Here is a 24,135-nt window from a genome sequence, read left to right as displayed (position 1 = left end):
TCCCTTATGATAGGCGGTGCTTATATAGATAGGGGTTGTACCCATCCTTCAGATCAGATTGTCATTTTCTCAATGCTCTTGGCTGCCTCCGCCTTGGTGTCTTCTCTCCACCGTGAAAGTGGCTGTCTGTCATTGACGATGTCTCCCATGGCCCATGTTATGCGCTTTTTATCAGTTATCTTGTCGACCTCATTGTCGGGGCAGATGATGTAAAATTTGCCTTCGGCCATCTCCCGGTCTAGGTACTCGATGACCTGTTCAGGGAGCCATGCGCCCGGCGGCTTTTCGGCTGATACGCTGGCGCCGGTCTATTTATCATGTCGCAACACGTTTTGTTAGCAAAGTGGTCTCATTGCCGCCCACATTACTTGCCACTCACCATGCCAGTAAACGTCCACCCAGGCACCAGGAGATGCACGCCAGTTGGCTCGTTCTGGAGATCAAAGCTTAGCTGCTCGGCAATGCTCTTTACTGCGGCCTTGGACGCATTGTATGCCGGGTTTCCAGGTGGATTCGTGATGCCTTGCTTCGAGCCTGTGATGACAATAGCTGTAGGCCGATGACCGGCACTTGCGGCCTTGCGCACCAGCGGCAGGAACGTCTCGATACCATGCACAACGCCAAATACATTTGTATTAAATGTGTGCTGGAACGCCTCGCTATCAGCCCACGGATTCTCGCGGCTGCCACACGTAGCCGCGTTGAGAGCCAGTAGCTCTATACCACGATCGGATCCAAACACTGTCTTAGTGGACTCGCGGAGCTCTGCCCACGAGGCTGGCAGAGATACATCACAAGTCACTGTGTGGATGGTACTGGCTGGATACTCGGCGGCAAAGGAGCTTAACGGCGCAATGTTCTTGTCAGCGAGAACAAGCGACATGCCTTGTGCGGCACAGAACTTGGCAAGGGCAAGGCCGATTCCAGAGGCCGCTCCGGTGATAAGGCCGGTGGAGCCAGCACGGAAGACACCAGCGGCAGGCATTTTTGCGGGGGTGGGTGGTGTTAGGCGAGTAAGTTTGAGGTGAAAAGAGAGGTGGGTGGCTTTTTTTTTCGGGGGCTTAGCAAGGTTGATTACGTCAAGGGCTTTTTGGCTGATTGTGATCGTGGATGTCAGCGAGGGGGTATTTCCCTTCTCTTTTTTCTTTCATAGATGCCTGGTAAATGAGGAGACTTAATGTTGATGCTCTTATCCAATCTTTCCGTTTTCGTCGAAGCTTAGCCCCACCTTTGTTTTAGAGTATTTCTCTATTTGCACGGTGTACTTTCACTGCCAACAGTTCGGCCAATGATATAACACGAACAAGCCTAGCTTTGCTAGCCAATAAGATCAATGATAGAGACCCACATGAAAGCTGCTGATATATACATATGCAGTGACAGTAGCACATGGCTTCGCTGCCTTGAGTCACTGGACATTGTATTGTTGTGCTCTATTTTGGGGTTGAATCTTACCGAGTGCTGAAGTGCTGGCAAGAGAGCCGACTCTGTATTGACTAGCCTTGAGCTGTAAGGGTCATTTATGCTTGTTAGGTTATATCTACTAATAGTAATTTAATAACTAACACGAGCCGACATTAGACTGCCTGCTGAACTAGTTGAATGCCTTATATTTGTTTCTTTCTAAAGAGCTCCCCCTTGAGGCGTTGCTATGTTTCATCAAGCAAACTTTCGGACTTTGGGAATGTGGTGCAGTATGCCGGCTGATGCGATAGCTAGCTATCTAACTAACTTGTAACCTGTTCTGTGCTTGATTAAATCGCTTTCTTACGAATAAAAGATTCAAAGATAACATGATTCAACTAGCTAATCAATCATTTAAACGGCACGTGTGTATGATATATAACGTGGAATACAGCCCCACTGTAGGTTAGGAGGGTTGCCTGTCAAAAATCACATTCCACTCTCTATCATCTTGCTGGGCTTGCTAGGGCTTTCCAGCTGTAGCTTTCTGTGAGATGGTACTTTTTATCGATCTTGCTCTTGTGCCGGGCACCCAAATATTGTGGACGGCGATGTGATGCAGGTGTCTCTAGATATATAAGCATGTCCTTGGAGGCCACGCTATTAATACATAATGGCTCTGATGGGGCTGTCTACTCTTTTCTAAGGAACAAAGGCTTAGACTGCAGTGGGAATGTCAAGCACAATGTCGCTTGTGTATTGGCTGTGGCCTCCGTGGTTGCTTGTCTTTTAATAAGGATAGCTTTTTATCTACACTTGCTAGGACTTTGACTGTATACTGCAATAGACGTAAAACGGACATGCCGCCTGGTATTTAGTTATAGCAGTGCTGCCATGACTGCCTGCATTCCTGATTGTAAGTAGAGGGGAAAACACCATTTACTTCCAGGCATCTACTCTCGCGCTGACATGACCGATGTATCGTATAATTTGGCAAACCTTTCAGAACGCGCTGTAGATACGACTCGTAGAAGCAAGTTACGAATCGTATTATCAAGTAAATCGAAACGCAAATACTATGCATTATAGGCGCTGCAATTTGGCTGCGCCAAGATGACTAACTGCTTGGGATCAATTCGTGTTGCTATAGCTTAGCTCTGTTGTATCGATGCTGTGCTCCACACAGCCCGGACTAGGCCTGCTTCAGGCTCGTCATCACCACCCCCTAGTGACCTACGCCTACGTATCGTCGCATTTTGCCATGCTTTTTCGAACGGCGTTTTGCAGCTCCCGAACGTATGCCAGGTGATAACTTCCATAGACGTCTTCTCATTGCGCCCTGAAAACCGCACAGAATAGTCCATGGCACACTCGCTGCAGCACTTTACCGCATGCTGCGAGTGTCCCTCTGTATCTTTAACTTCAGCTGCTGCATAGACCGCCCTTGAGTCTAGCTCGACATGCTGACATAGCCCGACGCTTGCGGTCTCTACAGCTGCAGCTACTTCTGCGATGCTACGCCCAGCAATATAAAACGTATATGTGCAGCGGGCCATCAGGGAATTCTGGATTACAGCGACTTTACGTGAAAGTCCCACGGCTAGCCCCGCCGCCATTTGCTCCCAGCGTACATCCAGATCGGGAATGGGAACTCCGTTCATTCCTATTTCCCCCTGTGCTCTAGCAGCCCGCAGAACTGCCTGTCTCGCATCTCGGAAACTCAACCCTACCACTGCGCCTAGGCCCGCAGGCATCCACGAATAGGCATGTCTGCAGTCCCATCCCAGCTCAAGCGGCGATGCAGGCACACCGACGGGCTGGTAGGGGAAATTGCAGGTGTGCAGTTTGGAACAGGCAAAGCACAACACACTATTAGGGACAGCAATTTCAAGGAGCGTTAGAAAGGCAACTTTGTCGGCATGGGACGTGAGATTTCGGCAGCTGTAGGCGAATAGGGAATGGTAGAGAGGCTTGCAAGTTAGGGCAAGGCAGAGGGCAGAGACGGAGCTGAGGTGGTCGCTGGCGATGGTTAGGATTATGTCAAGAGGGAGGTTTAGAATGGGGAAAGGAGACGACGGTAGTGCAGAGGGCGGTGTCGGATGCATTGTGGATAAGTATCAGGTGGCTGAAGAGCACAAGAATGTGGAGAATAGCTATAGTAGAATGGTAGCTGGGGAATGCCGCCCGTCTCTACGACTCTTATATGACTCTTGCTGTCGGTAAGAGCCCTATTCGGCGTCTGGCTACGCCCCGCGATTTCTGACTACTGGGCCAACATGCCTCTCAACTCCACCGCCATCTTTAAATCACGAGCAATCACGTCAACTTGAGCCAAGTCTAGAAGCCCATCTGCATAACACCCAGGGGCATAATAGGGCCCGAAGCGTGCACACAGTAATGGCCATGGCCGCCCGATGTGAGGCCATTATGTAATAGGTTCCAAAGCTAAGGCATATGGCTCTTATAAGAGATTTTACTGGGCTTGCTGGTGTGTATCTTCTTGGGGTCGATTTTGAATTTTGCAGTGGACTTGGAGAAGAAAAGACCGAGGGATTCGAAGGAGCAGTTGTCGTACAAGACCTAGGTGTGCTGGAAGACTACTGTAGGACTCCTTACTTACAGCGCATCAGCCTGTTGAGACTAGGGGGTTTACAGGGAACGAGGCACTATAGCCATCAGCAACGGGGCGGAGTTTACAGTGGCAATCAGCTAATACTTGCTAAACGAAGCGAGGTCTCGTGATGCTGTTGACAATAGTGAAAGGATTTGGAGAGCTTCAAAGAGGGCAGAAAAAAGAATACACTAATGGGCGAGAATTCACTATTTGCACTGTGACTAAATGCGTGGTCCGGATGTCTTTTTGGTTGTTTGGCTGACTTGCTTGCTAATCCCCCTCCTAGTCCTATTTGAAAGGCTCATGACATGTGACCATGTATGATACGGTACGCCTCAGTGTATGATGCCTATTTGTCCTTGCATACAGAGAATAGGGGGTTTGTCATCTTCAACTTCAGTCTTTTGGAGTACTTAACAGCTCTATGCTAGGATTATCGACAAGACTGGACTACCCCCGATGGACAGTAGTGCCTCTTCGGTAGACTGCCTGATAGCTTTTGGCTTGTCTGTGGGTCGCCCGTTATGCGGTGTTTCTGGAGGGCTAAGCCTGGGACCAAAGACTGCAGTTTTGCTTCATATAGGACACGGTCGGGCTGGCTTTGCTTGTGTGGTTGCGAATGGCCTACTCTTTGAAAACTGATGGCCGTTAGCTCCTTTCAAGAAAAAGGGATGCGGGCGATACATGCCAAGGGGCTGGAAAACTAGTAGGCGGACGTTAAATAATACAAACAAGCACGCCAAGGGGCTGCTACTGATGCTGCGACATTAGCTAAATGGGCATCAACATGCAAGAGCCTTGGCTTGGCTTGAAATTCAGGTAGAGGGTGCCAGAAAATCAGTAATCCGCCGTAATAGTGACAGCCCCGTAGGCCCTACTTGATTATTATACATTATGCTTACTAGAGAGCTTCGTCACATCGCTACCCATGACATCGATAAACAGGAACACAATAAATGGATTGGGTCATCCCCACAAAGGTAGGGCAGTCATAGAGCAGGGAGACGACAATCCCTAGTAGTTAGCTTTATATTAAGCGTGAAACGAGCGCTGGTCCCCCGCTTCTAGCCATTCTGCCTTCACTGTGATTACAGGGAGAGAGTCGAAACACCCTGTAGTAGACTGGCTGGGCCTACTGGCTGCTATGCCATGTCTATGTCTCCTGGCGGCTTTATCCTAAGTAGCTTGACTGGTCTCATGAGGAGCGTCAGGTGATGGAACCGGACTTCGACAGTGTAAATGTGCACATTTAGAACCAAGCGGGCTGCTTACTGCCTGCCAGCGTGGGCTGTATTTTGATGTGCGTGATATCTCCTAAAAATCATGTCATCCATCTATCGTAAGATGGGGTGTTGCTGCCTTGAATAAAGCACTAGGATTAGTGACGACGACGATGGCTGATTCTACAGAGCTTGCTACTTTGTGCAGCGCTTTATACTGTGTAAAAATGACGTTTTGCCACAGACATGCGTCTTGACGATTATTTAGCGTAAGTTGGGGGATATAGAGGTTGGAAAGCAAAATAGGCTAGCCCTGCGCCCACTCCGTAGGCTCCTATATACTTCCACACTTGAGACGCCTAGCTTTTGTAACTAGAGCCCCCCCCCTATAGGCCTAACAAGAGACATCTTACATCAGGCAGGCGACAGACTCGACTAGCTAGTAAGACCACTGGTATGAATGAGACCTGGACCGTTGCATTAACATTAAAATTAGAATGTAAAAAGTTGTAACGTCTGTATAACCGTAATCCCAGGGCATTCCTATCAGATCCTGACTCTGCAACCTCATATCTCCGTGACGACGAACACCTGGTAGGCACGGTCAGGATGCACCGTGTTTCCATTTTCCCACTCCTTGTCGCTGTATGAAGGCCACGCAATATACTTCGAAGTGGTGACGCTGATGATAGTGAATGCAGATTCGAGGCCAAACTGGCCATTCCAGCTCGAGTTGATGGTGAATGGGCCGCAGTGCTCGTCGGTCACATTTGCCTTGGACGCCGACGGCGCGTTGACTGTGTATTTGCATGCAACGGGGTCGTCAATTGACGTGTTGATGCCGAAGCTGTATGTGCACGTAGTGTCATCGGCTGAGCACGTTCGCTTGACATTTTTAAAGGTCCAGGCTGGGACCGGAGCAGCCTGAGTGCTCAGGGGTGCCGGGACAGCAAAGACAACACCCGATAGGGTGGCAATGCCGAAGATGATGTTGGAGAGATGCATGACGAGAAGTTAATGGGTAACGTGAGTGAGAGTCGAACGACAAGCTGCAGGGTCCTAGGTGATAAGCAAAGAGCAAAAGAGTGAAGAGAACTGGAGTGGTGCTGGCAGGCTTGCTTGCTTGTCCGTCACGAATCTGGGGAGCCAGCTGTTTGCTTTTTATACACGCCCAGCATCGCCCTGCTATCCATACATCTTATCGCACAAATACCATTCAGCCGCTTCAATCTCAAAACGTCGAAGCATTCCATGCTAAGGCATTCTTGATTTCAATGTCCGTCATTGGGATCGCGCCGTTCATCTACGCCTATGTCTGCTGCACCTTGCTCATAGCCACGATACGACAGGGCTAGATTTCCACCGAATTCCTCAGAGTCTTTTGGGGCACTTAAGAGCCGCGGATCGCTCAAGACATTTCCGAAAGCCTAAATGACAGCACATTCCACTGCCTTACGGCGTTGCCAGAAAGGGATAGGAAAGTAACAAATTGTTAACAAGGGAGGATAGAGAGAGATATGCGGCACTTGTCAGGAGTATAGCCAAAGCTATTGCCATTGCCGGGGCTTGTCATGGCGATAAGGGTTAATGAGAAAGGCTCAGGAGCCTTCAACGCAGACACATCGGCTTCGCCATCAGTCTTCAGAATCACTAAAGAGGGAAGGAAGGCAAGGCAAAGACCGCGGCGGAGTTGGTTGATTGTAATCGGATTAGGCTTGAGCTTGGATATCCTTTGCGTTTAACGATATGAATGCAGCTGAGCAATGTCTGATTATCGACCAGGCAGAATTAGCTTCCCATAAGGCTGACTGCAAATTAGTGTAGACAGCAAAAGGTTGTACAGTAGCTGACTATGATCGCCCGTGGTGATTAGTGGGTCCTTTGACGCGCATACGACGCCACACATGACATCAGCCACGTATTATTCGTGGCGTTTTTAAGCTTGTGCCCCTTCTCATGAAAGCCACTAAAGATGAGTATAGCCACAAACTGTGGCAAACAAGAACAGCATAGGCTATCACAAACACGCGTATTCCTAGATGCAAAGGCCGTTGTAAAAGCCGCTGCATACATACAGGCATTCTCAAACGCAGCATCATGTATGGGATTGCGGACTTTGCGGACTGTACGGGTTGTGCGGGTTGTACGTGTGCAATTGGTTCTAGGCTCTCTTCTTTAGTCTTGTATAGTACCCCAAAAGAGAGGACAAACGAAGGAGTTTGAAGCCAAGAGATCAGCTTCACGTCACCGGACACGACTAAAAGCCAAGACGAAACAAGCCGGCGGGGCCACAAATATCATTACAGGCTAGGAGCGAATGGCTTGGCTTGGCCTTGCTTGGCCTTGCTTGGCCTTGCTTGGCTTTGGCTGTGAATGCAGTGAGGTAGTTGTTAGTTGGCCGCCTGGATGCTTTCTGGCTTCAACTGCAACAGGGGCCCGTCAAACTTTTCTTTGTCACATGGCAAGCTGGAAGATGCATCCGAATGCACATGCACCAGCTTGCTGCAGGAGTTACATCAAGGGCACCAGCGGTGGTACGATGTACTTGCGTATACGTGATTGGTGATACTGACTTGGCGTGCGAAAAAAAAAAAAAAAAAAGTACTGGCGTATGTAGTGGTGCACCTTCGGGCGCAAGTACGTATGTGTATATATACATTTATAGTAGGTCTGTCTGTGGTCTTCGTCATGCACCCGGCGCTGATGGGTTTGTCGTAGATAACGTCGTACTGCCGTATGGCATTATGTGTCGTGTCACTTATCTCGTCCTGTTTCTCTTCACCGCTCACCATGGACAAGAAGCAGGGGAGGCGAGAACAGGGGGGACGAGGCGGGGGAGCGCAAAGAGGAGGGGCAGGAAGAGACAGGGAAAGGAGGAAAGGAAAGAACGGAGCGGGGCGGGGAAAGAACAAACAAAGCATGAAAAAAAAAAAGGAAAAAACTCCCCAGACAGGGAAAGGGCGCGTCACAAAGACAATGGAACACAAGAACTGGAAAGAATGCGTCATGTCCGATCAAATGATTAACTATGACTATAAGCTACAATCACACCTTATCCATAACAGTAGCGAAGCAAGAGATCTGATACTGTGCATTTTACCGGCTTTCCGTTCACCACGTACTGATTTTGCTGCTTTTAATGTACCATGTATCAATCTGGCTTCCTAAGCTCTTTCCATTTCCAGGTTCTTGCCATTGATGAACAACATGCAGGCATGGCAATGGGGTGGGTCCCCAATTATCGCTGCCTTGTTTCTTTATCTCCTCGGTCTCCACAAAGGTTGTCTCCTGTCTCTTTCACGTCTTCGCTTTCCCTGTCTTAGGGGATGGCGATATCATAGTAGAAGACGGGAAAACGATAAAACGATGGAAACGATGCATGATCGAATGGAAGCAGGTGAAGGCGCAAGTTAAATAAGAAGAAAGGAAGCGGAAATGGAAATGGAATAGAAAACAATAAATAAAATCCCCGCGGAAATGATCCAAAGCAGAGCAAGGAAAGAGCCAACTAAAAGGGAAAGTTCAATGCACGCGGTCAAGAACAAGCAGCGGCACAAGTTGCAGCCATGGCAAAGCAAATATGCTGTATCTTTCTTTTATTTCACTAGAAATGGAAAGAATTTCCTCGTCCCAAAAGAAATCATTAAGGAAACGACGCAATGCTAAACGAGCAGTCCGGCCGGCGCAGCCAACAGATAAAGACATAGCTTCATAGAAAAATATGACCCGCACAAGACTCTTAACATACCAGACCAGGACGCTCCACTCTGTGCTCTGAGAGCCCCGCTCTGCTTGCGTCGCGTGTATTAGCTGTGTATCGCGGGGCACGTGGCCAATTTCTTTTGGGTAGTTGCTTTGGAGCAAGTGAGGCTGTGGTGGGCTTCTGCCCTTCTTTGCTCCTTCTATTCTAGGTTTGTTGGAGAGACGAGATGCTGGAATCTAAAAGCCAAGATGAAAGAACAATCGAGTCTTATAGCGGCAGGCCATTATACTATTGCTCTGCTGCTCGACCCGACAGGCTCTTAAGATATATTTCTCCTATACTATTAATCACTCTTCTCAACATTGAGAAAAATTCCGAGAAGCATTGGCATTTTGACCGGCAGAAAAAAAAATACTCTCAATTCCATTATCGATGACAAAATTGGCTGCATTGCCAGGAGAACAGCGCTGCTGGTACGGTGCAAGTTGTATGCACTTTAACAAACATTCTACACATTCTACACTATCTGGGTGCAAAAGTGACCAGTTTCTCTCAATGCACAGGCGTTCCAGAGGCACTAGGAACACCCGTTGCTCTAACCATCTATTATTGCCACTTCGAAGCCCCCCGTTCCCGCTAACCCGTTATCCCAGATAATCGTCTTCGTGTCGCTGTACTACTGCTGTGCCGCCGGCCTGCCGTGCTGCTGCGCTTCTGCGCTGCTGCGCTGCTGTGTTGCTACACTGCTGTACTATTACGCTGTGCTGCTGTGCTGCTGTGATGCTTTGAGCCCTGCAGCAGCTTCAAGTCCACAGTAAATTCTAGAGCAAGCCAGTTGGAAGCGCTATGAACAGCGTGTGTTCTTGGTGTCTCAAAAGATCCAGAATTGTGGCTGATACATGGTATATCGGTGCGTGTAAACACATAGTATCAGACCTGTGCTGCTTGTACAGCCACAGTTGCTCGGCTCACTCGATCGATTGACATTCACACCCGCGCATGCTTTGATTCATCCCACACTAACGAATGGAGAGAGTTTCGGCCTGTCTTGCCGTGTCTTGGCTCAGTGTCTTTTTTGTCTTTTTGTTGCTCTCCATTACATCAAGTTTTGAAGGCCAAGGTTAGCTGACTCAAGCCAGACCAAAAGTAAACATACAGATCTGGGGGAGCCCGACCCCCTGCCCTTTTTGCTAGCCTACCCCTGCTGCAGGAAAAGTGGAGTAATGTTGCTTCAGCCTTGATAAGCAAAAACTTAGCACTGGGAACTGGGGACTAAGGCTCCGTTCATCAATCATCCCGCCGGACTGATTCGCTGCCTACCACTTCTCCCTCTTCCTTTGGCGCGGGGAAGTAGCTTTCAACCAAAGATCTAGTAGTTGCACTATTCAGAACTGGTGTATGTTCCGCTTGCGGGCTACAAATGCAAGCCATTATATCATAGCTGGCAATTCAAAAGTTATTTCATCGCACACGCCTACAGCTGGCCTCTCTTATTTTAATCTCAGAGGCTATGAATCCCCGTCGTTGCTCAATCTAATCGGACGCAGAGCGAAGGAAAAAAGAGAGAAAAACAAAAAAAAAAAGCCAGGGCCTTCGAAAAAGCCGAGCATGGGTCATCCGAACAATAGCGGCGCCGTGATTTCGTAGTTACTTGTCCGCAGCAAGAGATGAATTAAAATAATAATAAAATAAAATAAATGATTGAAAAAATATCTCCATCCCAAACAGGGAAGTGACTCTATCAACAACGTCAACTTCCTATAAAGAGATAGACGTTGTTCACATGACCTTCTGTTGCGTTTGTAGTTCTTTCCTCTACTCTTTGCTTTTCCTTTGAGTTCCCCCATATTCTGTCCATCCCTTTTCTTTCCTTTCCGTTTGCTCCCCTTTTCAGTACTTGTTCAATCTCTTCTCCCACTTTTTTTTTTTCTCGTCCCTTCTTTCTTTTTTCTCTTGCTTTGCCTAAACCGTCTGCGCCAAAGCTAAGCCGTCGTTTTAAGCTTTCTTGCTGCCCTCCTTTCTCGCAATACCAACCCTATTTCGATGGGAAAACCTCACTCGTCCTCTTCCTCCAATGGCCAGTCTCTTGGATCTGTGGAAGGCATAACTGACCTGGACGAGCCTCCTTGTAGTGGCCAACTCCCAGCTGCTCCCAATTCTCATAATACAAACTTAAACCCGACGTCTGCTGACCCTGCCGGTGGTCTTGCCGCCCCGACTCCTCCGTCTTCGTCACACGTCAAGTCTCAGTCGTCTCTCCTGAACGACAAGCCTCTTAAGGCTTCGGCTCTGCAGTCAATCTCCTCGTTGCCTTCGGCTACTGTTTCGGAGAACAGCGCTACTCTGATTAGCTCTGCTGAATCGGCCTGCTCTGCCGCCTCAACTGCTGGTTCGCCGCCCCATTCGCTGCCAGCTCTCGATGTCTGCAAAGACCTTCAAACTGACCCCGAAAATGGTCTCTCTGCTGCCGAGGCTGCCACGCGCCTCCAGCGCTGGGGGCTGAATCGCATGGAGTTGACAAAGGGAACTTCTAAACTCCAGATTCTGATGCGTCAGATCTCCAACAGCTTAACTGTTGTACTGGTCCTGGTCACGATTCTTTCGTTCTCCATCGCCGACTATGTCGAGGCTTCAGTTGTGACTGCTGTTATCCTCTTCAACATTATTATTGGGTAAGTCCTTGATAGCGTGCTGTGTGTTCTATTTTCTTTTTCCCCTTTTTTTTTCTTTTTTTTTTTTTTTTTTTGCAATTGGGTAGCACTATCTGTGTTAAGATGAATTTGCATCATCACCATTAAACATCTGCATGCAAAACCCCTATTTCTCAAAACTCACCTCCCACCCACTTACAACCTAACCCTATCCAACCCTCACCTCGTGTCATACTAACAATCCGTCCCTCCCTTCCTTCCAGATACTGGCAAGACTCTCGTGCTGAGAGCCAAATGCTTGCTCTTCAGAACCTTGCCTCTTCCACTAGCACCGCCATCCGCAGCGGACAACCCGTAGAAATCAAGTCCGACACTCTGGTCATTGGTGACATTGTCCGTATTAGCGTCGGTGACAAGGTGCCTGCTGATATCCGTCTGGTCGACGGCATTAACCTGAGTGCCGACGAGGCTATCCTTACCGGCGAGTCTCTTCCTATTAGCAAGCATGCTGACCGGATCCTCCCCGGCCATGACATTCCCCTTGGTGACCGAATTAACCTGGTTTACTCCGGCACTGTCATCACTCGTGGCCGAGCTACTGGTGTCGTTGTGAGCACCGGTATGCAGACTGAGGTCGGTAAAATTGCCGCTATGCTCCGCACTCGTAAGACTGTTGATAAGACAGCGCCCTTTTCGGAGCGCTTCGTTCGTAGCTTCAAGACCAAGGGCCGCAGCATTCTCGGCCTGGATGGAACCCCGCTGCAGAACAAGCTCAGCAAGTTTGCTCTGCTGCTCTTTGGCCTGGCAATTTCTCTAGTCATCATTGTCTTTGCCGTCAACAAGTTTGACATTAATGGCGAGGTTCTGATCTACGGTATTTGCGTCGGTGTCGCGGTCATTCCCGAGTCGCTGATTGCTGTGCTCACTCTGACCTTCACTGTTGCTGCCCGAAGCATGAGCAGCGGCAACGTCATTGTCCGTAATAAGGCGTCTCTTGAGGCTGTTGGTGGTGTCACCAACATCTGCTCTGACAAGACCGGAACCTTGACCCAAGGCCGCATGGTTACGCGCAAGGTCTGGCTGGCTGGAAATGCCAGCGCGACCGTTGCTGATGTCACCGACCCCTTCGATCCCACTAGCGGTACTGTTAACTGGTCTGACTCAGTTGGCAACACTGTCACCTCCATTCCCGGACAAAGCGAAAAGCGTCTAAGCCTGAGCCATAGTGAAGACTTTGTCAAGTTTAGCCAAGCTATTTCTCTATGCAACAATGCTACCGTCAACGTAAACAAGGACAGTGATGAGTCTAGCTCTGCTGGCAATACTGTCGGCAAGCATGAATGGACTGCTACTGGAGAGCCTACCGAAATTGCTTTGCAAGTCTTTGCCATGCGCTTTGGCCGTAGCAAGGCCGAAGTTCTGGCCAACCACAATATTTCTCTGGCTAAGGAACATCCCTTCGATTCAACCGTCAAGCGCATGAGCGTCGTCTACTCCTCGCCCAACACCGGCTCGACCATCTACGCCAAGGGCGCTCTCGAAGCTCTTCTGCCGCTGATTACTAGCTCCGATGCCGAAAAAAGTGTTATCTCTGCCCAGGCCGACAAGCTTGCTTCCGAGGGTCTGCGCGTTCTCTGTGTCGCTAGCCGTAAAATCAACCCTGGCGAAGATTTGGAAAGTCGTGATGGCATTGAGGCGAACATGGAATTCCTTGGTCTCGCTGGTCTATATGATCCTCCCCGTCCTGAAACCCGCGGTGCTGTTGAGCAATGTCTTCGCGCCGGTATCCAGGTTCACATGGTAACTGGTGATCACGTTAAGACGGCTACCTCGATCGCTTATGAAGTCGGTATTCTGCCCAAGTCTCTGCCTCCATCTGAGATTGGCACCAAGGTTATGGCTGCCTCTGCTTTTGACGGCATGACGGATGATGAGGTCGACGCCCTTCATGCCCTGCCGCTTGTTATTGGTCGCTGCACTCCTCAAACCAAGGTGCGCATGTTGCAGGCAATGCACAGACGCAACGCTTTCTGCATCATGACTGGTGATGGTGTCAATGACTCTCCTGCTCTCAAGCAGTCAGATGTTGGTATTGCTATGGGTATGCGTGGTAGTGATGTTGCTAAGGAGGCGGCCGATATGGTCTTGACGGACGACAACTTTGCGTCAATCGTGACTGCCATTCGAGAGGGGCGCAGACTGTTCGACAATATCCAGAAGTTCCTGCTTCACCTTCTAATCTCCAACATTGCCCAGGTTATTCTTCTTCTGTTTGGCCTGGCTTTCAAGGACCACGATGACACCTCCATTTTCCCTCTCTCCCCTCTGGAAATTTTGTGGGCCAATCTGATCACGTCATCTTTCCTGGCTGTTGGTCTGGGTATGGAAGCCGCGCAAGAAGATATCCTGCTGCGCCCCCCGCAGGATCTTAAAGTTGGCGTGTTCACCAAGGATCTCATCCGCGACAAGTTCATCTACGGTACATTTATGGGTGGCTTGTGTCTTGCAGCTTTCACATCGGTGGCTTACAGCTCGGGCAGCGATTTAGGCGCTGACTGCAATGAGAACTACAACTCGTCGTGTGATGTCGTCTACCGCGCTCGCAGCACCACATACGCAACGCTTTCGTTCTTGCTACTGGTTACAGCATGGGAGGTCAAGCACTTTACACGATCGCTGTTTAACATGGACCCGACAGAGTGGACTGGCCCGACGGCAGTGTTCAAGACGGTGCGCAAGAACCGCATGCTGTTCTGGGCTGTTGTGGCTGGTTTCATTGCTACTTTCCCCGTCATTTACATCCCCAAATTCAACGAAAAGGTCTTCAAGCACCATTCGATTACCTGGGAGTGGGGCGTTGTCGTTGGCTCTGTAGTCATCTATGTCGGCCTGATTGAGGCGTGGAAAGCGGTTAAACGCCGGTTTAAGCTGGGCGAGCCTGCTTCTATGCCGCTGATGGAGAAGGCGTAAAAATGGCCTCTAGAAGGAAAACTAGAGCCAAGCCAGCTAATAATTCACCTCATGAGATGAAAAAAATGCGGGTAGGATGAAGGCAACCAGGTGTGGTGATGAGGGAGTTGTGGCCTCCGGCTGGACTAGCATGCTGCTTTGACAGCGAAAACAAACTTATTTATTCTTTTTTTTTTTTTTACTTTTTTTTATAATCAGTTGCAAAATCTGCCCATCTTTTCTTTTTTTTTTTTTACTCAAATTGTTACTATCCAATCCATCCATACGTTACGTTTGTTGTGCTTTATTGTTTTGTTGATAGTTTTCGTTGGCAGCTTTAGCTGTGAGGAGAAGGAGAAATGCAACAAGCTTACACATGCTCATATTTTAATGAGCCTCAACCCGATTTTGTTTATTGTAGTGAATGTTAGTTATTCTATGTAACGCTTGTGTTTTCAAGATGCTTTAGTTGTTCGTGTAGAAAATTAAGAGCCTAAGGGGCCGTTTGCTTCGGGTTCACGCGCCGCTCTCGCTTGCCTCTCGGCTTCTCTTTTTAAATCATCCATCCAGCTCTCAAAGCCACCCACCAGGTCTTTTGCCAAAGTTGCCTTCATTATATGGGCCGCAACACCACCAAACGTCTCCCACAAGGTATACTCTGTTACCACGCCGTCGCCATTGCCATCGCTGACCTCAATGAACTCCTGCACACGCTCAGTCCACGACACAACTCCCGGCACGCTGCGTGGTGCCCAGATGATGCGCCAACCAGACCTGCCCTCGACATCGTGAAACCGCACGGCGGCACGTATCGTGATCTTGATGGTTGCCGGCACCCATCCTGGTCGCAAAACAGTGGCTAACCGGATGACAGAGCCAGGACGTGCGCTGCGTGCGAAGATGGGCTGCAGCACGGGGTCAGCTTCAGGGTCGGGTGGCGGCGAGGAGACTAGCGAGGCGCATGGTGTAAGGCGGCTCCAGCTGGCGTAGGCAGTAGGGTCGAGAGCGGTGGCGACACAGCTTAGCGCAGGTGCTTGGATGGTGGTGGAAGCTGACAGAGTGAAGACACCGCCAGTGGGGTGCGAGGGCGTTGGGATGGGCGGGCTTTGTAGACGGGCAGGCTGGTTGGGAAGGATGCCGTGAAAGGCAGGACCGGAGGGCATGGTGTATGAATGAATGAATGAGAGCTTGGTGAGTTGTCAAAGAAAGTAAGCGGATTCTGGAAATGAGCCGATAGCATGAGAATGAGAGAGAGAGAGAGAGAATGAGAGTAAGAATAATGGCTTCAAAATTGAGTCATAGTCTGTAGGTTCTCGTTCAGCACACCTACCCGTCTAACGAGGCATACTGGCGTCAACATCAATACAACCGAGAGAAAAATGCCTTGCAAATAAGTCAAGCGTTATCCATCATCGCACGGACCCGGGAGAGAAAGGTGTTGAGCGTCTAGGGTTTGGGCTGCGATACGAGAAATGAAGGAATAAGGGTTTGATAGGCCAGTGTTATCGATAAGCGACTTACATCAGAACAAAGAAGCTTTGGCTCTGGTTTATGGGGAGCGGGTAAGCAACCAGAGCCCCCCAATAAAAGGGAGGCCGGGGAATACAGAGAAGGGAGAGAGTTAGAGGTATTTTTTTTTTTTTTTTTTTTTGCCTTTTTTAAAAATTAATCGTTTTTAAACCCAAAGTTTCGAGTCACACAGACGTGTCAAAGGGAAAGGAGGCAAGGCCGAGCGGGGATTCTTAATGCGGGCTTTTCTTCTCTCTGGTGTGGCGTGTTTGGCGCGGTTGAGGGAGAAACCATGATGGTGTGATTTGAGTGGTGGGAAAAACTGGGTGGAAACAACGAGCAAGACGATGGAGCAGAAAATGAAAACTGGCGGGGCAGATTCTAGTACGTAATCACCAATGAGCCTAGGTAATGCTAGACATTTGCAACCTGTCACATCATGCCGGAGTGGAGGGAGTAGGGGTGGTGATAAGATGGGACAGGACAGGACAGGACAGGACAGGACAGGCACAGGCACCGGTACCAGCTATAGCGAGCATCAAGGAGGGGAAGAAAAAGGAAAGGGTGTTTGTCAATGTGTGGGAGTGGGAGGCTGGGCGAAGCGTCAAAGGCGAGTAAGTGTCGCGCCAGCGGCAATTACAGCGCTAAAAAAACGTCGCGCACTCGACTTGGGGCTATGAATCGGGTCGCTGGGCATTTATCTGAAGATTGAGGTGGGTATTGATGTAGGTAAGGAGGGTGTATGGAGCGGCGCGAAGAATGCGCCGGGCAGAGTGAATGGGGGGGTGTATTAGCTAGCGTTTGCGTGAAGAGAGGGGAGGGGGCAGGAAAGAAAAAGGAGTGATAAGCGGAGCATGTGCAAAAAAAGGAAAAAAAAAAGGAAAAGAAAAAGGAAGAAAAAAAAAAAAGAAGCAAACGGTGCAGCGAACAGGGGAGCGAGAGAACGGAGAGACCAGAGGGCCGACTGTAGGAGATGGGCAGACGTTTGGGCAAGCAGAGCGAGCAGCAGATCAGATAGAGGCGAGGAGAGGAGAAAAAAAAAGAGGGAAAGAGGTGAGGTTGACGAATTTGTGGGTCCGGCAAGCCATCTGTGGAGAAACACAGATACAGGAAGGAGACGTGAAGGAAGGAAGGAACGAAAGAAAGGAAGCCAAAGGGAAGGCAGGGCAGGGCCCAAATAGGCTCTTTTCTTTGGTAGCAGGCGAGAAAAGCATAAAGAGAGAGAGGGAAGGGAAGCTATGACTAGCCAATGAGAGGACGCGTCGGACAGTGGATAAGAAGAGAGGAGGGGGAGAGTTGATTTGGTCCGTTGGGGAGCAAGAAGGTGGTGGTGGTGGTGGTAGTGGTGGCGATGGCGATGTGATGTGTGGTGGCTAGAGAAAAAGAGGGCAGAAGGCGCGCGTTGCTGGTTCCATAGAAAGGCATGTCTTATCCAACTGCGACTGTTTGCCGGCCTGTCTGTCTGCGTTGTCTATCTCGTGTGTCTATGTGTGCAGATGTCAGGCACCAGTCGTCACGGGCGGGCCTCGTCTCTCTTGCGAGTGCTTCTTCGACCATGGCGCCTGATACGGCAGAGAGAAGCGGCCTTGGCCAATGACGCACACGACTAGGAGGCAGAGAGAAGCCTGGGGCCAGCGAGGGCAGTCTGAGTATAAATGTGACGAGGGCGAAGCAAGCGGGGAGGCTGTTTGTTCATCGCTCGTCACGTCGCCTGGCTCTCTCCGTCTCTTGTGTGTCTCTTGTGTGTCTCTTGTGTGTCTCTTGTGTGTGCTTCCCCTGCTGTAAATACAGCACCCACCGCCTGTAAAAACAGTGGCACACAGCTGGTGGTGTCTTCTGTGTCTGTGCCTTGTGCCTTGGCCTAGCTCTAACGCGTTGTATTGCGTCTCGCTCTAGAGAGGACAAAGGGCCCGTCCGTCTTGGTCTCTTCTGTCTTGCTTTTTTTTTTTTTTTTTTTTTTTAATTGTCTGGTTACTGATTGTGACCAGCCCTCGTCCCCGCCCAATTCCCATATAAAGAACGGCCACCCCCTCGTCTCCCATTCGCCCCTCCGCCCATTGTCGCGATTTTGGCTGCTTTTTTCTTTTTATTTTCACTTTCGCGTTTTCTTGTTCTTCTCAATCTTTGATTCGCTCTTATCAACTATTATCCCCTTCACATCTCTGACTCCTGTTTTCTTGTTCTTCTATTTCCAATTTTGAACGCGCCCTCAGCAGCAAGCAGACTTTTTTCTCTCTCCTCTCCTCTTCTTACGCCTCATTCCATCTCTTTTGCTGCCCCCTCTCTATCGCATTAACAATGGCTCCCTCTAAAAAGTCCGATGCCGTCGCCGACTCTGTCGCTGCCGCTTCCGCTGCCGCCTCTGCTGCACCCGCCAAGAAGTCTGGCTCTGGCCATGCCACTTACCAGGTTCGTCTTTGCTCAAGCTGCCGCTCAGCGTGAGCTGTCGCAGTCGTCTGACATTTGCCCTTGTGAACGCGTCGCTAACCTCTTCCCCTCCCCCTCTCTAGACCATGATCATTGATGCCATCACCAATGTATGTTGCTGGACTGTTTCCATGCTCTTTTGCTCCTGTTTTATGCCCTATTCGCGTCAAAAAAGTCCACAAGGCCACCCCCATCACCAAAGGGCTCATCGCTCCACCTCTAGTGATAGCCATGCCCGCAGTGAAAAAGCCCCTCTTCTCAGCTCAAACCAGGGCCGAAGGCACTCCTCCCACACTACTCCACACAGGCGTGACAGCCAGTCCCGAACCCGTCGCAACAGTGACCGCCACAGCACTGCTGGCGAGGGCGAAGGCATGGGCCACACTCACAGCCACAGCAAGAAGAAGAAGAAGCACACCCAGAATCACCACTCCGGCCAGGCCACTGCAAGAAGCCCCAAGAGCCGCTCCAGAAGTCGCTCTCGCACCCCCCATAACCCAAAGCACACACATGCGCACTCACACTCCCACCCACACAAACATGCACACACTCCCACCCATTCCCGCCGTCACTCCAAAACTGCACAGGTGCCTGCCTCAAAACAGTCATCGTCACCTCCCTCTCGCACAGTATCCTTCTCTGCTACCTAGCTAGCCTGCCTCTTTTCCCTTGCAGCAACAGCGCACCACAGACACCACTAGCTCGGCCCAGCACAGCCCGGTCTAGCTCAGATTGATTTGTCCTATCTGACTTGCCTCGAGCTGATTTGCTGCGACTGCTCCAGCTGCTTGGTACCAAAAATGCAAACATTGCGTTGTGTATGCTCTCTGCGTTGTCATGCATTTGGTTGCATCGTCGCCTTGCTTTTGGCGTCTGGCTATCTGCCTCAGTAATTGCTGCCCTGCTCTTGTCTGGTCTAGCGGCCTGAGATGTTGTCTGACTGGCCCTTGCCTTGCCTTGTGACCTCGAATCCTGTTCCAATGTTGTGGTGTTCTCGTGGCCCTCTTTCACATGCTCATCTCCCCCTCCCCCCCCCCTCCCCCCCCAATCTACGCTCGTTGCATGACTTCACGATGACACCCCCTATACACATCTCTATTTAACCCACACAGTCCCCTACGACGTCAAGAAGAAAAGCACATGAGGCTAACCATCTGCTCTTTTTCTTCGCCTTTTCCCATTATAGCTCAAGGATCGCAACGGCTCTTCGCGCCAGTCGCTCAAGAAATTTGTCCGCGCCAACAACACCATCAACGTTACCGACAACATGTTTGACTCTCTATTCAACAAGGCCCTCAAGGCTGGTGTTGATAAGGGTGTCTTCGAGCAGCCCAAGGGTATGTCTTAGTCTCTCACTCTTTTAGATCATCGCTAACCACTTCCACCCCCCCACAACTAGGCCCATCTGGTGGTACCAAGCTCGCCAAGAAGGCTCCTGCTCCCAAGAAGGCTGCTGCTCCTAAGAAGGCTGCCCCCAAGAAGACCGCCGCTCCCAAGAAGGCTGCTGCTGCTCCTGCTGCTCCCAAGAAGGAGACCAAGGCTGCTGCGGAAAAGAAAGAGCCCAAGGAAAAGGCCGACAAGAAGGAGCCCAAGGAGAAGGCTGCTCCTGCCTCTGACAAGAAGGAGCCCAAGGAAAAGGCCGCCAAGGCCACAGCCGCTGCTGCTGATAAGAAGAAGGCCGCCCCCAAGAAGGCTGCCGCTGCTAAGAAGGAAACCCCAGCCAAGAAGGAGACTGCTGCGGAGAAGAAGGCTTCCGCCGCCACTACCACTCCCAAGAAGGCTGCTGCCGAGAAGAAGGACAAGGTCGCCTCAGGCCGTGTGTCCAAGGTCTCGGCCAAGAAGGATGCCGCCGCTGCCGCTGCTGCATCGCCCGCTGACAAGAAGAAGGCTACACCCAAGAAGGCCGCAGCCACAACCAAGAAGGTTGCGTCGAGTAAGAAGACCAAGGAGGCTGCTGCTGCAGCGTCTTCGTAAGGAGACCGAATGCGTGCATTTACGTGCATGGAATCATGTGATGCGGCGTGTGTGTGCCGTTCCTTTTCCTTCTCTCTTCTCTGACGACTTGCCCTGGGCTTTGTTCTTTCTTTTTTTGGGGTTCCTTGTTTGTGTTGGGGTCTTGCGCTGTCCTGTCCTGCTTCTCTCTATGTCTTCTGTTCTGTTCTAAATACCCAAAAATGTTTCGTTTATGGAGCTTGGCTGGGTATTGGTCTTGGTTTGGCGGGGAGGCTTGGGAGGGGGGGAAGAAAGAGAAAGAGTTCTCTTTGTTCTCTTTCTTCTGTCTTCTCTTCCACATTTGACGTGGGCTGGTCTCCTTTTTTTTTTCTTTTCTGTCTTCTCCCCCCGGTCCTATCTTTGTTTCTCTGCACTGGTGTTATCGGCGTCTGTGTCTCTTTTCTGGGTCATTCTTCTTTTTTTTGATTTTCGTCAACTCAGCTTTTTTTCCACATCCGCTCGTGCGCTGTTCCTAGTTCCAAGCTCAGCGTTTTCCATCTCCTATCTTGTCCTTCTGGTCCATTCATGGTCTGACTCCTACGTTGAACATTCTCTTCTCTTTTATCTCTCTTCCCTCGGCCAGCTCGCAGTCTTGTGTTCTGCTTTCTGCCCGCCCACATCCGCAACCATAGTCTTGAGCTTCAGTTGTTGCTAAATAACAGGACTGCTAAGTAAACGGCCCGGCAGACCGCCACAACACCCACCTAGACCTGGCTGGGGTGTTGGGGACTCCGCTGTTGGGCTGTTGCCTTGTCATGATCATGATGTTTTGCTAGTTTTTCCCTATTTGTCTTTGCCTTTTGTCTTGTTTAGTGTTTAGTTTCGTCTGCTTCTGCTTCTGTTTCTGTCTGTTCGTTTTGGCTTGCTTGCGTTGTATTTGTTCATCAGGTGGATTGGGCTCTTCTTTTTCTTCTGAATATACTATAATTGCTGAATTCTTTCCGTGTCTGCTTGTGGAGTGAACTTGGCTCGATGAGGACCTCGGCTTCAGCGGCAAGATAGCGAGCAGCTATCCTATCGTCTTATCAATAAAACCGGGCGTACTCTTATGGAATGGAACCGGCTACTCTGTAACAAGCAAGGGAAGCGCACCAAACAAGAGCAACACGAGAAATGCAATGAGTGTGTCGTGTCACACGTGCATCTTGGACCAAACGAACGACGAGCGGCGAACGGCGAACGACGAACGACGAACGACGAACGATGGAGCCCATGGCTCCAAGCCTCATGACCTTGAGCTAAATGCCGCTTGTTGGCGAGCCCCCCGTTTTTTCTTTCTTTCTTTCATTTCTTTGATGGGCAGCCTCGTCTTTGGATAGTGTCGCACGGCGCACGTCACACACATGCACAAGAAAGCCCCATGTAATGCAAAACGAGGAAGAACAAGGGAACTTGAAACGATGAGACAGCTCTCTCTGTCTGCTCTCTTGGAAGAAAAGCAAAATAAACAAAAAAAAAAAAAAAAGAAAGTTGCTAGGCTTTGGTTAGCGTTGCACAAGGCGTAAAGTCGCTCTCGGCGCACCAAACAAAAAGGAGGCTTAAGCCCGGGCGATGACGACGTCAGCATTCCAATATACGCCCCGTGGACAGTCAGATGCATGGCGAGAGAAGAGTCTAGAGAGATGAGAAGGTGGCTGTCTACAAACCGAGTGCGCTGGAATTCCCAGCTAGTATGTTTGCTGGCACTTTGGCAGTAGACCTAGGACCCCAACGTATGACCTTTTAACTCGGTGTCTTTCTAGTGTCGCTCTCTAGCCTGTTGTCCTTTCAGTCCTCTCGCATTCCGTCCGCTAAGTAAAAGGAAAAGAAAAAAACAAGACGGGCGCATTTCACTCTCTTGAAGGGATGATGGACGAGGGCATCAAAGCAGGGAAAGAATCCATGGAAAGGAAGGAGCTGCACTAGTGCGGTGCCAGCGAGGGACGAAGAGCAAGGGAAGGGAAGGGAAGAGGGGGCTGCTTTCGTTGGAAGGGTGGGCTGTGAGACACCGGACAGGTTGGGACCTGGGAAGGCGAGAAGCACCCTTAAGGGATTGGGCTGCAGATGTATAAAGAGAACTGAATGCCCGCCTGCAGCGCGGCTGGGACCATGTCTACCGCGAGCTGCACTACCACAGCAAAAGACTGCCTCACTTTCCTTCATACTTATCTCCTCGACTCCGTCCAGCTCGTCAGCTACTCACGCTCACTACCAACTTGGCTCAACGCAGCTCTAACCCACACTCTTTATCTTTACCTATACCAAGCACCAGGCTTACACAGACTGTCCCCTCGCGACGAACTGCACCGTTTCTCCTTGTCCCTTTCATTCAGCCTTTCGAAACCATGCACGCCTCTACCCTTCTCATTGCCGCTGCCGCTCTGGCTTCTGCTGCTAGTGCCGCCTCTTACGACGACCCCACAACTTTGACCAGCACCTACACTCAAACAGTGACCATCACTCTGGCCTCTGTCACCCACCCTTCCACCAGCGAATGCTTGGAGACGACGCTGCTCACCACCACCCTCACATCAACACGCAGCAGCAGCAGTAGCAGCACGAATACTGCAGAAGCCAGGGGGACCGCAACGGCGACTACCGAAGATGGTTCTGATGTTTCGTACGGGAGCTATGCTTCATACGGTGACTATGCTGATGTCGGCGCTTACAGCACGTATGGATCTTACGTCAAGCGGTGGATTAAGCAGGCCCGCGAGATGTTTGCCTGAGGACCGGGCTTGGTGTCTCTGTTTCTTATCTCTTCTCTTTCCGTCTCCTTTTTTGTTTGTTATTTTGCTTGAGAGGGGGAGTGCAGGGAGGTGACAATACTCTGCCGGGCCAGACGACTCTAGCAAGAGGAATATTTTCGGCCTGTAGGCCTAAAACAACCAAAGACCCCCTTCGACTCGTCCTTGCCTGTTGAACTATATTAGACTGTTTCTTCCTTTGTGTCCCTATTTTTTTACGCTATTCATTTTAGTTAGACCATGTGCGCGATGGAGGAAATCCTCCAGCTAAAGTCGAGATAGACTCTTGAATAAAGCCAAGATGGAATCCAGCTCAGGCCAGTGATTTTGTTAGCCTCTCCCAAGCCAGGGCAAGGATTCATGGCGCGCAATGTTTATTTGGCGCCTCTGCTTGTAGCTAGCTAGCAAAAGTGGAAAAAGGAAAAAGTCTTCAGCTTAAGCAGTAGTCTGCAGAAAGGTCTCAGAATAATAGTGCGGGCTTAGGAGCTCCTAAGGTCTCCCTTTATGGATTATATTGATTCTTTATAAGCTCCTTGTGTCACGTGGAGAGTGGGTCTAATTCTGACTGACATAATAAATTAGTAAGACAACGTAGCAGAGTAGGAAACATTGAATTACATGCCTACTTTGACTATGGCGCAACTGGGTATCCACTGCCCTATCCATCTTGATCAGATCTTGCTCTAGGGTCTTTAGCTGTCCCCTCCCCTCGTCATTGAATCGCCGCTGCTCTCACTCAAGTATCTATAGCTGACAATGCTTTGACGTGGCAATTTTAGCTCAAGGAAAACTCCGCCTGCAGCCGAACTGCATGGCCGACTGGAGTGCCTGCTACCCGCTACAGCGCTCGTCTGTGACTGGCTGTCTGTAGGTAGAGAGGCCTGAATATGCATCTGCACTTGGTGACTTCCTTTCCGCCCTGTTTTCTCCATCACTTGCC

The 24,135-nt window shown here is 50.1% G+C and overlaps 7 protein-coding genes across 7 annotated transcripts; 3 read left to right on the top strand and 4 right to left on the bottom strand.

Annotated features, from left to right (window-relative positions):
• Nucleotides 1–53: 53 nt before the first annotated feature.
• On the bottom strand, nucleotides 54–985 carry HOO65_050730 (putative oxidoreductase; the record flags this gene model as incomplete). Its single annotated transcript, XM_071003490.1, has 2 exons — nucleotides 54–308; nucleotides 380–985. 2 exons carry the CDS (start codon nucleotides 983–985, stop codon nucleotides 54–56), a joined length of 861 nt encoding a protein of 286 aa, XP_070858789.1.
• A 1,570-nt stretch (nucleotides 986–2,555) lies between these two features.
• Nucleotides 2,556–3,509, bottom strand: HOO65_050729 (uncharacterized protein; the record flags this gene model as incomplete). Its single annotated transcript, XM_071001007.1, has 1 exon — nucleotides 2,556–3,509. The coding sequence occupies one exon, from the start codon at nucleotides 3,507–3,509 to the stop codon at nucleotides 2,556–2,558; it is 954 nt and encodes a 317-aa protein (XP_070858788.1).
• Nucleotides 3,510–5,805: 2,296 nt separating this feature from the next.
• On the bottom strand, nucleotides 5,806–6,243 carry HOO65_050728 (uncharacterized protein; the record flags this gene model as incomplete). Its single annotated transcript, XM_071001006.1, has 1 exon — nucleotides 5,806–6,243. One exon carries the CDS (start codon nucleotides 6,241–6,243, stop codon nucleotides 5,806–5,808), a length of 438 nt encoding a protein of 145 aa, XP_070858787.1.
• Nucleotides 6,244–10,984: 4,741 nt separating this feature from the next.
• Nucleotides 10,985–14,562, top strand: HOO65_050727 (Calcium-transporting ATPase 3; the record flags this gene model as incomplete). The annotated part of the gene is made up of 2 exons (XM_071003129.1): nucleotides 10,985–11,613; nucleotides 11,856–14,562. The coding sequence occupies 2 exons, from the start codon at nucleotides 10,985–10,987 to the stop codon at nucleotides 14,560–14,562; spliced, it is 3,336 nt and encodes a 1,111-aa protein (XP_070858786.1).
• A 464-nt stretch (nucleotides 14,563–15,026) lies between these two features.
• On the bottom strand, nucleotides 15,027–15,704 carry HOO65_050726 (uncharacterized protein; the record flags this gene model as incomplete). Its single annotated transcript, XM_071001005.1, has 1 exon — nucleotides 15,027–15,704. One exon carries the CDS (start codon nucleotides 15,702–15,704, stop codon nucleotides 15,027–15,029), a length of 678 nt encoding a protein of 225 aa, XP_070858785.1.
• Nucleotides 15,705–18,348: 2,644 nt separating this feature from the next.
• On the top strand, nucleotides 18,349–20,451 carry HOO65_050725 (histone H1/5; the record flags this gene model as incomplete). Its single annotated transcript, XM_071003250.1, has 4 exons — nucleotides 18,349–18,488; nucleotides 18,785–19,064; nucleotides 19,664–19,814; nucleotides 19,877–20,451. 4 exons carry the CDS (start codon nucleotides 18,349–18,351, stop codon nucleotides 20,449–20,451), a joined length of 1,146 nt encoding a protein of 381 aa, XP_070858784.1.
• A 2,342-nt stretch (nucleotides 20,452–22,793) lies between these two features.
• Nucleotides 22,794–23,177, top strand: HOO65_050724 (uncharacterized protein; the record flags this gene model as incomplete). Its single annotated transcript, XM_071001004.1, has 1 exon — nucleotides 22,794–23,177. The coding sequence occupies one exon, from the start codon at nucleotides 22,794–22,796 to the stop codon at nucleotides 23,175–23,177; it is 384 nt and encodes a 127-aa protein (XP_070858783.1).
• Nucleotides 23,178–24,135: the final 958 nt, after the last annotated feature.

Source organism: Ceratocystis lukuohia (genome assembly GCF_044167205.1).
Source record: "Ceratocystis lukuohia strain C4212 chromosome Unknown Supercontig5_pilon, whole genome shotgun sequence".
Classification (NCBI taxonomy): domain Eukaryota; kingdom Fungi; phylum Ascomycota; class Sordariomycetes; order Microascales; family Ceratocystidaceae; genus Ceratocystis; species Ceratocystis lukuohia.
This window is presented reverse-complemented; position numbering and strand designations above follow the sequence as displayed.